Source organism: Electrophorus electricus, chromosome 14 (genome assembly GCF_013358815.1).
Source record: "Electrophorus electricus isolate fEleEle1 chromosome 14, fEleEle1.pri, whole genome shotgun sequence".
Lineage (NCBI taxonomy): Eukaryota > Metazoa > Chordata > Actinopteri > Gymnotiformes > Gymnotidae > Electrophorus > Electrophorus electricus.
Genome location: NC_049548.1, coordinates 10,521,249 through 10,539,441, shown reverse-complemented (window position 1 = coordinate 10,539,441; position 18,193 = coordinate 10,521,249). Strand labels below are relative to the sequence as shown.

The 18,193-nt window shown below is 39.4% G+C and overlaps 1 protein-coding gene across 3 annotated transcripts in view; it reads left to right on the top strand.

Annotated features, from left to right (window-relative positions):
- Positions 1 to 1,794, top strand: part of LOC113581575 (carbohydrate sulfotransferase 15) — a 57,752-nt gene extending 55,958 nt beyond the window's left edge. For all 3 annotated transcript variants that reach the window (XM_027016805.2, XM_027016803.2, XM_027016806.2), the window contains one exon: positions 84 to 1,794. In XM_027016805.2, coding sequence (XP_026872606.2) covers positions 84 to 286 — 203 coding nt within the window. In that variant the 3' untranslated portion in view covers positions 287 to 1,794. The remainder of the gene's footprint in view (positions 1 to 83) is intronic.
- Positions 1,795 to 18,193: the final 16,399 nt, after the last annotated feature.

Genomic DNA, 18,193 nt, shown 5'->3' with positions numbered 1-18,193 from the left:
TCAACCAATAGGGGACAGCACAGCCTTACCATAGTGTTCACCATAAGTGTGTGTGTGTGTGTGTGTGTGTTTCTCTCTCACAGGGCCTCTATCAGAGCAGAAAGAGGCTGAAATCACTAAGCGTCCAGCATCTAACACACGGAAGCTAGCAGATAAGAATCTGGGCCCAATGCTTCCACTCACGCGAGAGATCCTTACCAACTTTTATGCCCCTTTCAACAGGAAACTCGCAACTGTGCTCCACGATGACTCTTTTCTCTGGAACAAAAATTCTTCACACACTTAATAGACATGACATAACCTCATAAAAACCACTGCCTCCAATATCAAACAAAGTCTCTTCAGTGTAATCAAATCTGCCTCTCTGAGAAACAGTCAATTCCCTAGGGGAAACTTATAATGTAAATAAAATTATTATTTTTTTATGTTATGGGGCAGGTTTGACCGAGACAAAGGTTCAGTGTTTGCTATGAGATTTTTTGATGGGGTTGATTTTTATATCCACTTGACACCTGCATATTTAAGGAATATAAGTGAAAGAAACACTTTTTGACATCCTTTTTACTGGATGATATTTGAGACAAAAAAAGGGAAACACAAGGGTAGTGAGAAGATTGCTCACTTCTCACCACTTGTATTGCATGTACTAGTCTTCCAGACACAGGCAATGGGTAACAATCAACAGTGTTTTTGCAACTCAGTTCTCAGGGACCCATAAAAAATACACTTCCCAGTTGCCTGTAAGCAATGTTCTTGTTGTCTTGCTCCAAGTGTGATGGGAGCTGGATTAGTGCAAAAACATGAACTGACTCAGGCCCCTGAGATCTGGATTAGAAAACACTGCATCAGATCAGTAATGTAGTTTCTTTGCAGTCTAGCACTCAGACATGCCCTGAACTATTTTGTGCTTTCTCCATTCTAGGACAGTGGACCCAGCTCTTGAAGGACTTGATAATTAGGTGATGAGCTGAATCAGGTGTGAATGGGAAAGAACACCAAAATGAGCAGTGCATCTCTGAACTGAGAACCACAGAATTGTCTTTTGTCTGTGTTGAGGATAGTTATTCCTCTGTGTTCTTCATAGGCTAGAACTATGTTTTATCCACACAGAAGACCTTGACACATTACTGAGTGCATTTCATGTATGCTCAAAGCTGAAAATTCACTTAGATATCCAGTAAAAATATCATTCCTGTAAAAATCAGCCAAGTCATTTACTCAGCAATACTATCGTCAGCATTTAGAACATACATTTTATTATCTAAATATTTTTTACATTTTGTCCTGTTAAAAATGTTGATGGACTAATTTTACATGTAAAATGACATTGATGGGCTAATTTTACATGTAAAAACACTCAGTATTGTTTATAACTATCCAAAATTCCTGTTGAATCATGGCCTATAATACAATGAAATAAGAAAGTTTGTGGTGCTTTCTCTGGCATTTTCATTGTATGCACATGTGGTCTGCTCCAACTTATAGTAATGACAAACTCATCAGCTTGTAATAGAGTACATTTATACAGTAAATTCACTAATGTTTCACATATGCAAAAGGTGATGGAAAAAATATTTATTTATGCAATCAATTTTTAGAGAAAAAAAAATAACTGTGATACTTGGGTTTAACTGAGGATAAATCATAATCAAATACAAATGTTAATTTTGTATTAGCGCAAACAAAGCAATCAAAATCAATTCAAATGTTATGAAACAAATTCAAATTGTTAAAGTTGATTTGTGAAATTAAGAATTATATATCTCCATTAAATTGTATGTACTTTTTCTATCAGACGGAAGGTAAGATTCTTGTTTTGGGTGTGTGTTAGTCACAAGGTTCAGTGTTACGTAGAACTAAGAAGCGTATACAGCGTTGCCATAGAATGTAATTTGCTGTCCTTAAGGATGCTATAAATACCATGTGTAGACTATTATGCAACTTTCGGCTTTGGAAAGTGTAACGAATTGATTATTTCTTAATTTAGCCAGGTGTGATTTTAGTATTTTTCCACTAGGAGACAGGCTTGCACTATGATTATTTCAAAACTAATCCTCTGCAGTCAAAGACGACGACAGAGATTTAACAACTGAGGTCGCTTCATTCTGTAAGGCATATGCTTGAGTGTCTTGCTTTACTAGCTGGGGCTAAAGGCATTATGCAACTTTATACTGAATTAGAAGCTCCCTAACAACCCATGTCTCTAGGTTTCAAGTAGATCTTTTCTCAGTAAGATCTAAGTCGTAATAAATGGTTAATTGGGGGTAGATCACACTTATGGTACTAGTACCCTGCATCGTGGTGAGTTAAAAGAAAGATCTACCAACAACTGGTAGAGTTGTTAATGATTAAAACACAATAACCATGCTAACTTAATTAGCAACGTAACAGCGATGATCGATCCTATTGCTAATAGTTAAAACTGAAAATTTTGTATCGGTTACAGTTACGAAGTAAATGCACCATTAATCCGCACAGCCCCTGAAGGCTCGCGTCGATCTGATCCTGATGGCTCTCGGATCAGGAAATGATTTTTTAAAGCGCTGTGCAATGTAGCCCTGCTTGCTACGATTTGGTACAGTCAGAGATTAATCCACTGCCATCTTTTTGCACGGTTATTTAACTTTCAACGAAGGTGAAATGAAAGATGTGCAAAGCCTCGCTAAATAAAGCCATCATCCGCGAGCCCGTGGACGGCTCCATGCAATCTTCCGTTAACATTTTCTTTTGGGAAAACTCGGTTCACGGACTTTTCGTCACAATGCCCTTTAGTGAATTCATTAGCCATCTTCCCATCCCTCATTAGCGTCCTTTATTAGCATCCTCCCTCGAAACAGGGCTATTTGTAAATGGGGGACGCTATTATCGTTCAGACCTCGAATTTTTTTAGAGACTCAAAAGAATTGCCGTTATTGTAGAGGAAACTTTATAACATTTTTCTTACTTTTTTGTACATTCAGCTAACGTGGCTACGTCTGGGAGTTTATACGAGCTTTCAAGTGAAAACCTGATCAAATTCCGGGGCGTTTCTAGGATCTGAAAACATATGGAGCTCAGCACAGGACATCTGTTTCTACTAAGGACGTCCAAAGATATCTTCCCCCCAAATAATTGTTTTCTAAAAAGTATCTTTTGATATTTATTGGAAAAATTTTCAGGCTATTTGAAGATCAAAGTTTAAGACCTTTCGCAGCATAGATCAAGTACTGTACAAATTATACAAATTATACTAATTAGAATAAATTTTATTCGCCAGTACTTGTCCGATACAATAATTTACATGATAAAGCTGCTCTTACATGACGGGACAGGGGTGCACTAACATTACTGACAGCTATGGAATAAGTGCACAAGGTTTGATGCAAGAACAACACAATTTTCAGTATGTACATAGTAACGTTAGGGATAAATGTACAGTTTACAGGGTAAGGGGTCAATTTACAGTAAAAACGTTTCTATGTGCAAAGTGTATTCAATTTGACATGTAGTGAAATGTAAGTTGCCATTATGTAAACATTGTGTGAGGTACTTCAATTGTGATATCAGTTTAGTGTTTTATAACCACTACTTTCAGGGATGGGTGGCAAACAGTTGAGGCAAAACTATTCTCACATTCCACAAACAAACACAATCATTCCTTGTAACAGCATCTTGCACAATAATATCTTATGAAAATGTGCATTTTGGGCATTGAATCCTTTATATTAATATAATCTACATTTAAATACATTACTAACTATAGGTTAGGCAATCAGAAGCTTTTTGCACAGAACAGCAGCACAGAACATAAATAGTAGATCATTTGTGTTAAAGAGGTACACTGCATTATTGGAATGTTTATATTATGGTTTAAAGAATAATCATAAGCTCAACTATTTGTCATATTTGTTTGAATAGCCATATTCAGTGACATAATAATATAATGGGTAGTAAGATAGCTCTAAAAAGTTAATCTGTGGTATGAAGAAATAAAAACCCTCCATAGTCAGGTTTTAGTTTTCTTTAAGAAAATGGCCCACCTTGTTAAATCTTCAAATCTGTATAAAATTAAGTTGGACTGTTGTTGACTAGATGTGTTTGATCACCCCATACTTTCTGATTACTGTTTTTTTTTTTATAAAACAGTTTTTTAAACAGTGAGCATAGATAAAAATGTAATAACTTCACCAAACAAAACATTTGGGGCTAAGCTCATATTAATCAGGGCTCAAGCCTCAAATGAAAAGCCCTAGTGATGCTACTTATTGTAAGCCCTTTCAGTTCAGGAAAAAGGTAGGTTTTAGACTGTTTATTATGAACTTCCTCATTTCTAAAATGCATTTATTTATAAAATTGCATTTACCACTTACTTTTATCATGACCACATCAATAAAAATGTAATATTTTAGACATTTAATTTTAATTTTATTAATTGAGTCAATCAAATGACTTTTTAGACCAAATAAAATCAAGTACTTTAAGAATAAATACTTGTCACGGTTGGGCAGTCATCCAGCAGGAGGGACACACCCACTCCTGCTTGGGATCACACCACACACCTGCCCCGCTCCCACTCACCTATCTATTAATTGTGTTCACCTGTTCCTGATTTCCGTTGCACATTAGCAGGGTGTCGGGTATGTGTGTGTGTGTCTGGAGCCTTTTAAAATATATTTTGGTAGTGTGGCCTCTGCTAACATTATGGCCAAAGCTGCTGTTCACAGGTGTTATAATGAAGGAAAAAGCCTGCTAAAGAAATGACAGCCAGATGGTAGGAAGCAGTTTTGGCAGTGCAAAGGTAGCACAGGTATGTTGGGTTGCCAGTGTTGCACAGAAACTTGGCTTCTATAGTCTAAACGGTATTCAAATCCCAGTCCTTTTTCCATCCTCCCTTTATCTAGGAGTCAGGTGTGATTACAAAGTGGCCATCCAGTTACATCAACTACAGTTGATTACAAATTCCAGGCATGGATTTGGATGTGAGGTCTAGATTTGACCACTGCTGGTCTAAAACCTGGACTTTTGACGTGCAAGCCATGGGTTATAGTGTTAAGATGTGTGTATGATACTTCTTTGAAAGCATATAGTACCAGGTCCACTCTTGCGCTCTTTTATAGTTACAGTGAAATATGGTGAAATTGAATTGGAAAATTTTTAGTGATGTTTAAAATGAACTCTCTCTCTCTCTCTCTCTCTCTCTCTCTCTCTCTCTCTTGCTGTCTCCCACTTTGAACTGATTTCCTGTGTTGTAAACCTGGTGGGGAAATGGGAATCCCAGGCTTCCCAGATTTGGCCTTAAAACAGCTGAAAATGTGCTGCCCAAATGTCTGCAGCACACTTCAGGGAACACTGTGGTCATGATATCAATGTACGTTTTTTAGGCATCATTTCAGGTGAGAAAGGATGGTGATGCATTTTGTCTGATCCACATGTCTGGATCACATGTTTATCAATTTGTTTTGACACAAAGTAAAACAAGGTTATTGAACTTTGGATGAAATTCAGCTGGATTTGCAAAATGTCATTAAGATGTCATCTCATAAATACTTTATAACTGTGAACAAATTGATACTTAGTGGAAAAGACCATTTCAATAAAACCTTAATGTATTAGGTAAAATTCAAGCTAATGCTCATGCCGAACTGAGGTGGTATGTCTGAAAGGGGAGCACATTACATCTGCAGTCAGGAATCAACAAGACTGTACTATGCACTGCCATGTCATGTTAGGCCTGGAGGACCATGCATTTATAATACCACATAGAACGGATGAATGGTTTCAAAGTTTGTTGATGAATTAAGTCCAGTGTGGAGTGTGAAGTAGAAAAATTACTGAGGGACTCAAATAATCCCCAGAGCCAAATCTGCCCTCCCCCCTTTTCTAATCACATGCAATTAATTAAACAGTTTGTGCAGCCAGCAGACTGGTGTGTCCTCTCCCCTGTCTAGGCGGAAAATACGACTGAGTGGAAAGTCTGTGTGGGCAGGATCTCCAGCCAGTTTGTATGCTTGATCTGTTACAGCTCAGCTATGGCTGGGTATTGCCAGCTATCTCAAAATATGATGTTCATCATGATACTTAGGTCACTTTTCTAAATATCATTCCGACATCGCAGTTTGATCATTATTTTTCTATAGGTTCTTGTATGATACTGCTCTAGTAGAGACTAGCTACTGTAGACTTTACATAATTTTTGTTATCCACATAAACTGAATTATAGCAGTGGTTAAATGCACATATAAACAACAAATAAATATATAAATACAGAAATATTGATACATGGGTTCAAAGTATAAATACAATGATATATCATAGTATTTACACAGCTCTACTGGCTGCACATCGTAGGCAGATAACATCAGTCACCCCATGGTAGCATGACTCAGATGAGCTTGTTCCTGGGAAAGAATAATATCCAAAGTGTGAGGACTGGGTAAAGAACCTATATTTTCCTGGGTTTACCGTTCATCAGGTTCTCTGCTGGTACAGTAACACAATTTGTTGGTAGTCAAACAGATCTATCTGTTTATGCTGATTTATCCGTGCCCCCTCCTGACCCTATTGTATACAGGGATCTGTGTTATTTTGTCAGCTGTGATGGCTTTAGCTGCTGTAATGGATCAGAGAAGTGAACAGTAAATAGTGAAAGCAGCAGAGGAAGCCCTTCTTTCTGATTAGAAATACAGAAGTGTCTTTGCTATTCAGCACTGTTCCCCTTCATTGACTTTGTCATCCTTTACTGGAATTACCTCTGGCTCTGGTTCCATTTTCATTGGATGCCTACAGGAAAGTTTTGGTGCAGCTCCACAACAGCTTCCTAATACGACAGCTGTCAAAAGACCATTTAGTGGCACGCATAATACATGATGATTTTAGCTAGTAGTCTTAGGGTCTAGGGCTGGTCTGTATTGGCAATTGCAGTGGACAATTGGGGGAGAAACGGCAAATTAGTTACAGCTACAGGATTCAACTGCTCTTGGTCCAAGGAAATAAAAAAATCTAATTCAGTCAAGCTTTTATTTATATTTAATGTTTGGAGCCTAAAAAGTCCCCTCCCCACACATGCACACAAGAGATATCACTGTTGTGTGCGTGTGTGGGGAGGGGACTTTTTAGGCTCCAAAAATGACATTTTCATATGTTTCTCGCTAAGTCTGAGTTTTGGCACAATACACCTTCAGTTTTTAATTTTCCACCAGGACCAGGAGCACCTCTAATCTCATCCTTCATTTTAATGTGATCTCACTCTTTGCTTAAGGGAGGATGCAGTGACAGTTCATTATGCAATCCTGCTATGATAGGCATTTCCCAGTCCAATAGGGGCCACAGCAGTACACAGTTTACTGTTCTTGCCAGTCTAATACACCTGATGTAATCCTTCTAAAGATGATAATTAGTATGTAATGAACCCTTTGTTTCTACATATGTCAGCCTGGAGACTCTTAACTGTAGACTGCTCTATTCACCTAATGATATCCTGTTGATTCGAGTCTTCGTAGCAAGATTATCTGAAATTTGTGTAATCTATCCTAGCATAATATGTTGAATGAAGGTTTGACCATCTAGATTTGTGTCTAGATAGTTTCTGATTCAGTTTTATATTATATTTGATAGATTTACAGCTAAGGTTTATGTGATTTATGATTCTTTAAGGTTAAGGTTTATGATTCTTTTGAATGTCTTTGGCTGTGACCTTTTCTGTGAGTTGTGCCTCTGTGAAAGCAGGCTACAAGGTCATAATGTGCTCTGAACTGAGCCTCTGAGACCCCATCCACTCCTTCCCCCATCTATCTTCTCTCCTCCTCTATTTCGCCTTCTGTTTAAGCCTGACCTCACTTCTGTGTTGTTAGACTGACTGCCTGATGTTAGACTAGCACCCTCATGCTGAATAACTGATCTGAAGATACTCCACATGTGCAAAATAAATAAATACTTTATTGATTTTCAAATTATCATGTCTCTTCATTGTTGAATTTCTAACACCTTATTCATCCTGGTCATTGTTTACAATCCACCACATGCCTGCATGTGAGATGCACTTCAAGCTTCTTAGCAGCCAAAGTACTGGGACTATTCCCAGTGGGCAGCTATTTGTCAGGGCCATTGAGAAAGCTGAAAATAGAACCCGATTTAAGTATAATATTGAAGTGTATAATGGCTCACATTATCCTTCGTGTATGTCCATCAGCCATTCATGGAAATGCCGCCTCCCCCAAGATAAACCGTAATCACAACAACAGGTAAAACATTAGTAATGAATACAAAATGGAGAAAGCATCAAAAAAGCACAAAGGAAGTGCTGAAAAGGCACGTGATAAAATAAGATACTTCAACAAGATGCAGATAATTGCATGAAACTGCACTTGTTTTGCTGTGAGAGTAAGGAAAAGATTGGTTACATTACAGAAAAGGTACATTCAGTGTTCAGAGCCTTTATTTTGTTATCTATCTTGGTAATTTCTGATTACAAGACAGCAAGTTGTGTCATATGACCAGTACTGCTTTGAAAGTCAAGTACTGTATCCATGGTATAAGTTATCCAGTTCGTCCAGTCTGGTGGTTGAGTAAAGACTATCAGCCTATTCTCTACCACTGCAATATCGCCAAACATTTCAATTAACAGTTATTGAATGTTATATAAGGAGTTATCTAAACTATTCCTGAATATAAATGTCTTTAGATTAGACATATTATGCACTATTTGGGTGGAATTTCTGCCAATTCCTGTCCAATATAGTGCACTACATACCTTCTCAAATGAGTTCCTTCACCGTATCATTAGTCTGCTCCTCAGAAAAAGTCAATTGCCCAACTGTTTCTAAAATAGAATTAAAAACACAGAGTTCCATTCATAAGATTAAACTTTAGGAATAGTGCTTATTAAATCCCTTATGAACTTATTAAAGATTGTTCTCCTTATTCAAGAATGGAGTCATGACATGCAAAAGTGTGTGTGTGTGTGTGTGTGTGTGTGTGTGTGTGTGTGTGTGTGTGGGTTGGGTGGGGGTGACCTGGGGTAGAAGTGGGCTGATCTAGGCTGAATTTATTTCCCAGTCCAACCTTGACTGCTAAGCCAGTAGTCATCACTAGGAAAAGCTGTGGACGCCAAGCTAGAGCTACAGGACTGCTTTGAGCAGACTGACTGGAGTGCGGCTGTGGATCTGGACAAGCTCACAGATGCTGTCGTGTTGTACATTAGCTTCTGAGAAGACCTAGCAGAACTCACAGGAAATTCAACAATGACAAACTGGTTCAGAACAAAATTCTGACATCTTGGACAGGATAAGGGGGATACAGGGTCCAGTACAATAGAGTCATAAATATACTGACAGCTAAAAAGAATTATTCTAAAAAGCTGTATATTACCAGCGCACATTCCTAGCTAATGACCTGGAGACAGTGTGAACAATTTATAAAGATCTTACCAACTACAAGAAATCATCCAATTCCCAGACCAGAATCAAAAATGGTTGAGGACCTTAGCATATACAAGTACAGGTTTGAAAAGTCAAATAACCAGCCATCATCTCCCACCATAGACCCATTCACCTTTCCTGTTCTTCAGCCAGCCGTAATGATCTGTGACGAGAAAGTGTAATGCTTATTCAAAAAAGATCAGGAAGGATCCAAGACTTGACATGGTATATCCATCACATCTGACCAGTTAGCACCCATCTTCACACAGATTTTCAGTAAGTCATTTGAGTTGTCTATTGTTCAATCTTACTTTAAAAAGCACATCTGTGATGATTAAAACCTTTGACAAATAGTGCTGTTCCACCTGAAGGACATTACAGACCAGCTGTTGGACCCTCACAAGTTTGCGTTTAAGGGAAACAGTTCGGTGGATTGTGTTGTCAGCATGGGTCTGCACTACATACATACCTTGACAGCCCAGATCCCTAAGCCAGGGTTTATTTTTGTGAATTTCTACTCAGTTTTCAACATTGACATTCCAAGTATTGTTCATCATAAATTGAGCCAGTTGTCTGTGCCCAGGTCCACCTGCCATTGGGTCACCAACTTCCTGACTGACAGAAAGAAGCAGGTGAGGCTGGGTAAAATCACATCCAGTACTCTTAGTACTTTTACTCCCCAAGGGTGTGCACTCTCTCCCCACTTCTACATTTCCACCAATGACCTCACCTCCATGTACTCTGTCAAGCTTCTGAAACTTGCAGATGGTATCACAGTCTTTGGCCTCATCCAGGACAATGATGAATCTTACATACGGACAGGAGGCTGACAGCCTTACACTTTAGTGTAATAACAACAGTCTAGTGCTAAACACCCTCAAGACAGTAGAAATGGTGGTGGACTTCAGAAAGAACCCTCCTCTACTGTCTCCTCACAGCGGCCACAACTGCACTGTAGAAAACACAAAATCATTCAAGTTCCTAGCCACTATCATGTAAAGACTTGAGATGGGTGTCAAATGTAACTTCCATCACAAAGAAGGCATAGCAGAGGATATACTTCCTACACAAGCTGAGGAAGTATAACCTACCCAAGGAACTGCTGTGTCAGATCTACAGAGACATCATTGAATCTATTTGCACATCCATCTCTGTCTGGTTTGGCTTTTCCACTCAGCATGACAAGTCCACACTGCAGATGAGCTGATCATTGGCACCAGCCTGCTCTCCCTCCAGAATACCTGGCACCAAAACATCCAGATACAAGAACAGTTTCTTTCTATTATCAATTAAGATAATGAACACTCACTGTAGTTGGGTGCACTGATTATCACTAACACCACTTACTCTGTCCTGCGCAAGACTGTATTTTGGGACTTTGGGCAATACTTTAACTCAGTGTTTTTGGACCTCAACACTTGTAGTAAATTCAGCACCTTGATCACTCCTCTCAGGTATTGCTGCACCCGCTTTTGTTGTTATATACTGGTATTAGTAAATATATTTTAGCTTTAAATTCTTTCTTTTGATTGGAAATTGTATAAATTATGGCTGTTGTCCTATTGTTTTATGTAAACACAGTGTCGATTATCAATTTAACAATATTTTGTGCACTATAAGGAGTATTGTAACATGGAAACATACTCCTTATGTGTTCAGCATATGTTGCCAAAAACTGTAACATAGAAACATGCTCCTTGTGTGTTCAGCATACGTGGCCAAAAAAAAAAAAAAAAAAGATTCAGATTTGCTATAATTTATGGCCCACCTGTGTGGTACATTAAAAATAATGGTGAAAACAGTCACTAATAACCTCCACTACTGGTCTTGATGAATAGATTTATATGGTGCTTTACCTAGCTTAAGGAAGTCTTTGTATTGCTTCTTTTCTTCTCACAAAATCTAATTACTACAATCAGTCTTCTTGTTACGTTCTTCTGTTACATCAGTGTTGCCGTATATAAAGATTTTACAGCAACTGGAGCAGGACTGATTTGAAAATGCTAGCAGGGTTGCAGTACATAAGTTTAGAGTTGATTTTTTTCAGTTGCTTCAAATCATACCTAGTTCTTTCCCTGTCACAAGTAAGCACAGTTTATTTCTTAGCTCTGTATAATAATACCTTTATCTTCTTCTTGGCCTTGCTCACACTGTTTAATTCTGAAATAGTATATTTCTGACAAGTTATGTGACTTGTCATAATCAGGGTAGGAAGTACTGTTAACCTGTTGTCCCTGTGCTGTAAAAGAGAATGGTCACCTTGTTTTTTTTTAAAATCTTATTATCATCTTATGGTCCTTAAATGTTTTCTACAATACAGTAATATACATCTATATATAAAATGGCTGTGTGAAACTGTCCTGATTTTGCTCATTTGACTTGCCTGATTTTGAAAGGTGCCGTTGCAGAACTTCCTTTGTGTGAGCACAAAGGTAGAAACTGCACAGAGCTCTTTGGCAATGCACACTAGGTGGAGGGTTAGGACAGGCTGCCTGTGCCTCTCACCCAGCAGAACACGTGAGGCCAGGCCACTGCTCTGGCCAGTGTTTTACACAGTCTGTGTGTTTGCAAGCATCTCTTTGTCAAGTTCACTCATGCTTAACTTTAATAGGTGATGTAGCACGAGAGGCGTTATGGATGGTTTTTTTTCACAGTGAAAGAAGTCTTTCTGATTCTGACATGCTTATAAAGAGATAAAAGTAAGAAATATAACAATAAGGTGAATATTTCACAGCTTTGGGAATGGTCTAAACCTATACACATTGTGGATTAGTTAAAAGATCTGCTACTGTGGCACACAAACATTGAACCTCTCCTTTAAGTATAGTTTAGAGCCAGAGAGTCTAATACAAATAACCCAATTAATTTATTAATTTTTATTAACATGACAGTAATATTTATCATTTTATTAATTAAAAAAAATGTTGATTTTTGCACACATTGGTGAAAACGTTTTATGAGGATGTTCTAGTGCCTCTCTTAAAACAGAAAATATCTCTCCATGTTCTTGAGCTTGTTTTCTAATGCTTGTTCCTTGAAGGCAATAATAATATAGAAATGAATGACAAAGCTGATCTGTCTCACCCACCAGAGCTACGTAACTCATACACATGCTTTTGTCTCCAAACATGGATATCCATTTAATGAGTTGCACATGATGAAGCACATTCCTCCACTGTAAAACAGTTAGGCTTTGGAGCTCATGGGTTTCTTCAATCTGTTAGCCAAGTAACCATCAATTACATTTTTATTTGCTTAACCAAGAACATATTGAGGTTTGTCACGCAGAAAGCAGAGAGGTTCGGAGCCAATCTTCTGTGGTAGTTCATTTATATTTTTAAAATGTCTTGCCCTGAGACTTCTAGACTGAGGAAACAAGTCTGTGTTAATTTTAAATGAAGGGTTCTTGGGGAAAAAAAAATTATGCACCATGCATCACTCCTGGTATAAGATTAGGCATGATGCAATCTACTAAGGCTGGCTATGACTGGAGGAATTCCCATGGTAACTCTCCAGGGCCTCAAGCCTTCAGCATTGCTTTTGAGTATTTTAGTTTAAAACCAGGTATTGGACTTGGCTGCCATGCACAATATTTGACTTCTTTCTAGTTTTGCTATGCATGTCTCCTCAGAAGATTTTTGACGCCACAATGTGTTGTAACGTGACATTAATTTGATAGTTTCTGTGAGCTCAGTCAAAACATCAGGAAATCAGGAGTTGATCCTCCATTTTCAGCATACTGTATTCATTCTTGTACTGCAGAGCTTGCCTATAATGGCAGCCCAAAAATGTTTGTCTATTGTGGTGACTACATAATATGAATATTTCTCAAAATGTGTTACATTTCTTGAAATGTATCTTGTTTTTATCAGTATACTGTATGAGTTTTCAATATGGCCTTTGAAGAAGCTTGAATAATGACTTGGATTTTAAAAACAACACTAATGTGATTGTGTATAGAGTGATTTTAGAGTATATTAAGAACAAATACAGATTATAATAAAATCTTCCAGGAACAGTGAGACAGCACACTTTGTATGCTTCTACGTGGTGTTTAGAACTTGGTGAAAGATTTGGAATGTCAAAGAAAAAGTATGTTGTGCAACCATGCTGCCATCTAAAGGCTGCAGCATCAGTGGAGAGTGTAGCAGCAGTACATGTTTCCACTGGGCTATTCTCTGTAGTGGTCTGCTCTAATACTCAAAAAGGCACCTGTGTGTGTGGCTGCATCAGTCATGGTTTGTGTTTTGCACTCCAGACTCCAGAGACAGGTGAAATAGTCCAAAAGTCCAGAAAACAAACAAAAAACACAAATGTGTTATGCCTTTTAAAAAAGAAGATGCAAGACTTGAGTACTTTACATACTTTTTTCCCCCTCTCTCTCTTCCATTCAAGTTCACGGTGACATCTGGTCTACAGAAAAGGGAGTGGTGCAACTGGCCGCCTGGTGACAATTTTATTGGAATCTCTGGAAGGTTCAGAATAAGCCAACGAGAAGAGTAAATGTGTTAGAAGTAAATTCCTCTCTACTGGTGAAATGCAGCACTGGAAAGGTCACAGTGATGGCAGCAAGCTGGTGACTTTTATTCTTCCTTTCTTTGCTGTGCTGATGTTCCATGCATTCAAACATGAGGAACCTAATTTGCTTAATCACGTCAAGCAGAGGTGTCAGCCCCATGCCACCCTGGTGATGTGGCATGACAGCTTCGATGGCTGTGAAAGGTCAGGCAGGTGGTATGAAGGTCTATGTCAGAATGGATTGCCATGGCAGCTACAAGTACACTTCGTTTCTGATATGATGGAAAATCAAGACTATTGACAAGACTCAGGCACTGTGTTCTTGAACATGTTGGGTGACTCTCATCTGGCACCTTCTCATTCTGAAGAATTGTCCAGATGGTGTTTGCACAATGTAGCAATGTGGTAAGGGGGTGGTTACATCCTTGCCTTGTCTGGATGTGCAACCTCAGTCGGTGGTGTGGTCTTCACATTGTAGTATTGCTTAGTTTTGCTGTGCAGTGTGCGGTTGTAATGCTGCAATAGATCATGGCCTCAGGTAATATCCCATTAAGATCTCTGCTGGAGAAATATCTAAACTTGTCACTGGTGTGTTTCTCAATGACACAGGAGTAAAGTATGGGCCTATCCCTGTTTCAAGTTACCTCTTAAGAGCCTGATTCTAGTCTTTATGGTTTGTTCAGCAAGGACTGTGGATAATATGAGCTGGTAGGTGTGAGTTTAATTTTCTTTAAGCAGCACACGATGGCTCCAAGCACAGATTTGATTTTCTGAGTAAGGGTGATTTGTTTTATCAAGGATCTCTGAATATTTTGTAAGGTACTTTACCAGTAGACAGCAGGAATGTCCATGTATGGATATTCTGTAACACTGTGACCTAAGAGATTCCTTTTGGTTTTGTGGTTGGAACTGCTGACATGTCACACTCTTTTCCTCTATCTGCTCTATGACACATGCCATTCCTGACTAGCATAAGACTTTTTAGTCCTGGCCCTTCATACATTGGCCCACCTATTGAATCAGTTGTATGTTCTCCAGAATGAGTCTTTGATGGATAATTATCCTGTCTCCCATTATGAATATGCCTCCTGGCACTAACAGTATGACGTATTGGTCTGTATTGGTGTATGTTGCTGTCAAGGTATTGTCTGGGCTTACATTTTCTGATGTACCCAGTAGCCTCTAAACATGTTTGAGCTTAGAGCATCTGTTGCTCAGTGTTTTTGGACCAGCACGTACACTATTTTCTCTTCAGACAAATTATGGGTGACATCATTGGCCTGCTCCTTCACTGTTGTCTGGGACAGTGACAGTTCATGTGTCTGCCAGGTGTGTATGCAATTGTCAAGCCATAGCACTACAGCTGAAGGATGCATCTACTTTCTTGAGGAGGCTTATCACACTCATAGAGTTTGAAAACAGGAGTGTGAGTGAGTATGGTCTTCAGACTTTCCAAGGTGGCACTGTGCTAATGGTTCTGAGATGCTGGGTGAAGTTGTTATGTTCACTTTTTTGAGAATGTAATGAGCTAAATATCTTGTCATGCCAACAGTATACATAGCCCTTCTTATCATCAAGTGGTGGCATGTCTTCACGGTCCATTCCTTCAAGAGATTAAAAGACAAAACACAAGCACAAAGACAAAACACAAAGACAAAACACAACACTTCAGCTAACAAGATTTAGCAAAAAGTTGAATGAGGGATAACTAAAACCAGGTGAAGACAGTAAACTTTGGAGAGAACAGATCATGAGATGGATCAGAGACAGAAATAAAACTAAAACAACAGTCATGGACGCGATGGGAACAGTGATGCCAGAGAGGAACAACTGTGATAAGTGTTGAAAATGGATTTACCTCCCGGCTTGAAGCATGCAAGGATTCAAGCACACACCTAGGGATTCAGTTCACTTTTCTGTGATGACCAGACTGTTTACCCACTCTATTGGAACACTGACAGCTATGGCTTCACTTTTAGCTAATTCTTCTAAATTGGCCATGAGTGAGTGAGACCCAGCGCAGTGAAGACTGATTGAAACATCTCAACCTGCTCCTGTGATGGTCGGAGGTTTAAGCAGGATGTGGAGATGAGACACATTGAAACAGACATTTATTGACACACCTAACAACAATACGTAGCACTCAGGCTATATTTTCAAACACCAACAACATCCACAATAAGACAATAGACTTTTATACACGTGCGACAATGACACACAACAAGGATAAGGTGTGAAACACGAGAGGGCGAGGCAATACAGACAAACACACACACACACACACACACACAGAGATGATTGAGTGGGGCAGGGGCCATACCATGACAGAGCCCCCCCCAGCCCTAACGGGCTTTGGCCCCGAGACCAACACCAAACGGCAAGAGGACCGGACAACCTGCCTCGGGCCAGCATGAGCAGGACAGTGGGGGGAAGGACAGGGACCAGAATGATGACAGACACAGTGACGTACACACTAACAGGGATGGGCATAGACACAAAGGGGAGCAAAATAATTGGTACATTCAATGTAATCGGGACAGACATGGTGATGGGGACAGGCACATGAACAACAAACAAAGGATTGGCTAACAGTCTGGAAAAGGGGGAAGGAACCCCAGCCAGTCCCCCAGTCATCGGCTAGGTCAGAGACCAACTAGCCTGGGGGGTTGTCCTTCTCCTTATTGGCAAAATAAATGGCAAGTGTATATTGTACCCCTCTAGTGCTTCCTCAGTGTAGCAAGATGGTTATTTTTTACTTTGACATCTTCCTCTTCTGCTCCTGTGGCTATCATATACAACTGAAAATTTCCCTCCCACCTCTGCCAATTTTATTTAAGCTGGAAGTAAGTATCAACAGTTAAGGTGGCTTCATTGTGTTTCAGCTCAACTGATATGAGAGGACACTGGTTGTGTTGCAGCATGTCTTGTCTAGTGGGAGTCAGAACCTTTTCCTTTGTCTTTGTCAAAACCTATTCTGACACTATGTTGTGAACATTTGTCATAAAATGCTTGGATGTATTGAATTAAGATTGCTCCTCCAAATTTTAATTGACCTGGCCATACCCATAACTGCACAATAATGAACAGTTTCTCATAGAAAAATTCAGTTTATAAATCAATCAAATCCAGGACTTCTCAAATATGCTACTCATCAGTACTTATATTTTTTTCTGTAATTATGCCAGATTGAATCTATCATTTGAATTAATAATATCAGCAGAAATACAGTTCTAATACAATTCCTCCAGCATTCACCGTTTGTTCCTCTTTCTTGTCTCCTCTCTCCTGACTTTTGCTCACTCTGATTTGTCCTTGTCCATTTCTGTAGGTGGTTGTCCATCTTTGAACTCTGCCTGGATGTGGGTGGAAAATCAATTTCTTCCTAACTCACAAGTGTGTATATGCATGTGTGAATATGTGTGTATTACATGCTCTGCTCATACACTAAGACTGAGCTGGTACTCTGCCCACACATTCTTAGAATGAGACGCAGTAAAGCACAATCTCAATTGTTCAATACGAGTATGGAACATGCTGTTCTGGCTAGAATCAGACGCACTCTTTGGCTGTGTGAACAGCATCTCCCTCTCTCTTGCTATCTCTTTTTCTCTATCTGTCTCCTTGTCTCTCTCTCTCTCTCTCTCTCTCTCTCTCTCTCTCTCTCTTGCTCTCGCTTTCTCTCTCTCATTTGCTGTGCATCGTAAATGGCAGCAGTGGGAAGATTGGAAGACTGAACCTTGGTTTCTCTGGTGGATCTTTTTTCCCTCTTCTTTGCACCATAATTAAACTTATTTGTCTCCATGGAATGGCCCCAGGGACATCAGGCAACACCAGCAACAAGGTGAAGTCAGGAAAGCCCTATGGATTTAATCTGAAGTTACTGTAAACTGGGGTTGTTGAGATTGTTTGTGGTGTGTGTGTGTGTGTGTGTGTGTGTGTGTGTGTGTGTGTGTGTGTGTGTGTGTGTCTGTCTGTATGCGTAACATAGGAATTGGAGTCCCCAGTAGTTGCTTAGGTGATGAGTTCTGAAACTGGGCTAAAGTGGGTGTAAGCATGCCTGGGCATAACACAACATAAAAAGACACACACACACACACACACACACACACACACACACACACACACACACACACACACACACACACACACACACACACACACACACACCCCACCACCACCACCACTTCCAACAACAACAACTTGGTACTCTTCTAATGTGTAAATTGTGTCCTTTTCTAGGCTGGTCTGGGCATGGGAACAGCCCTAGTCCGATCCTCTAG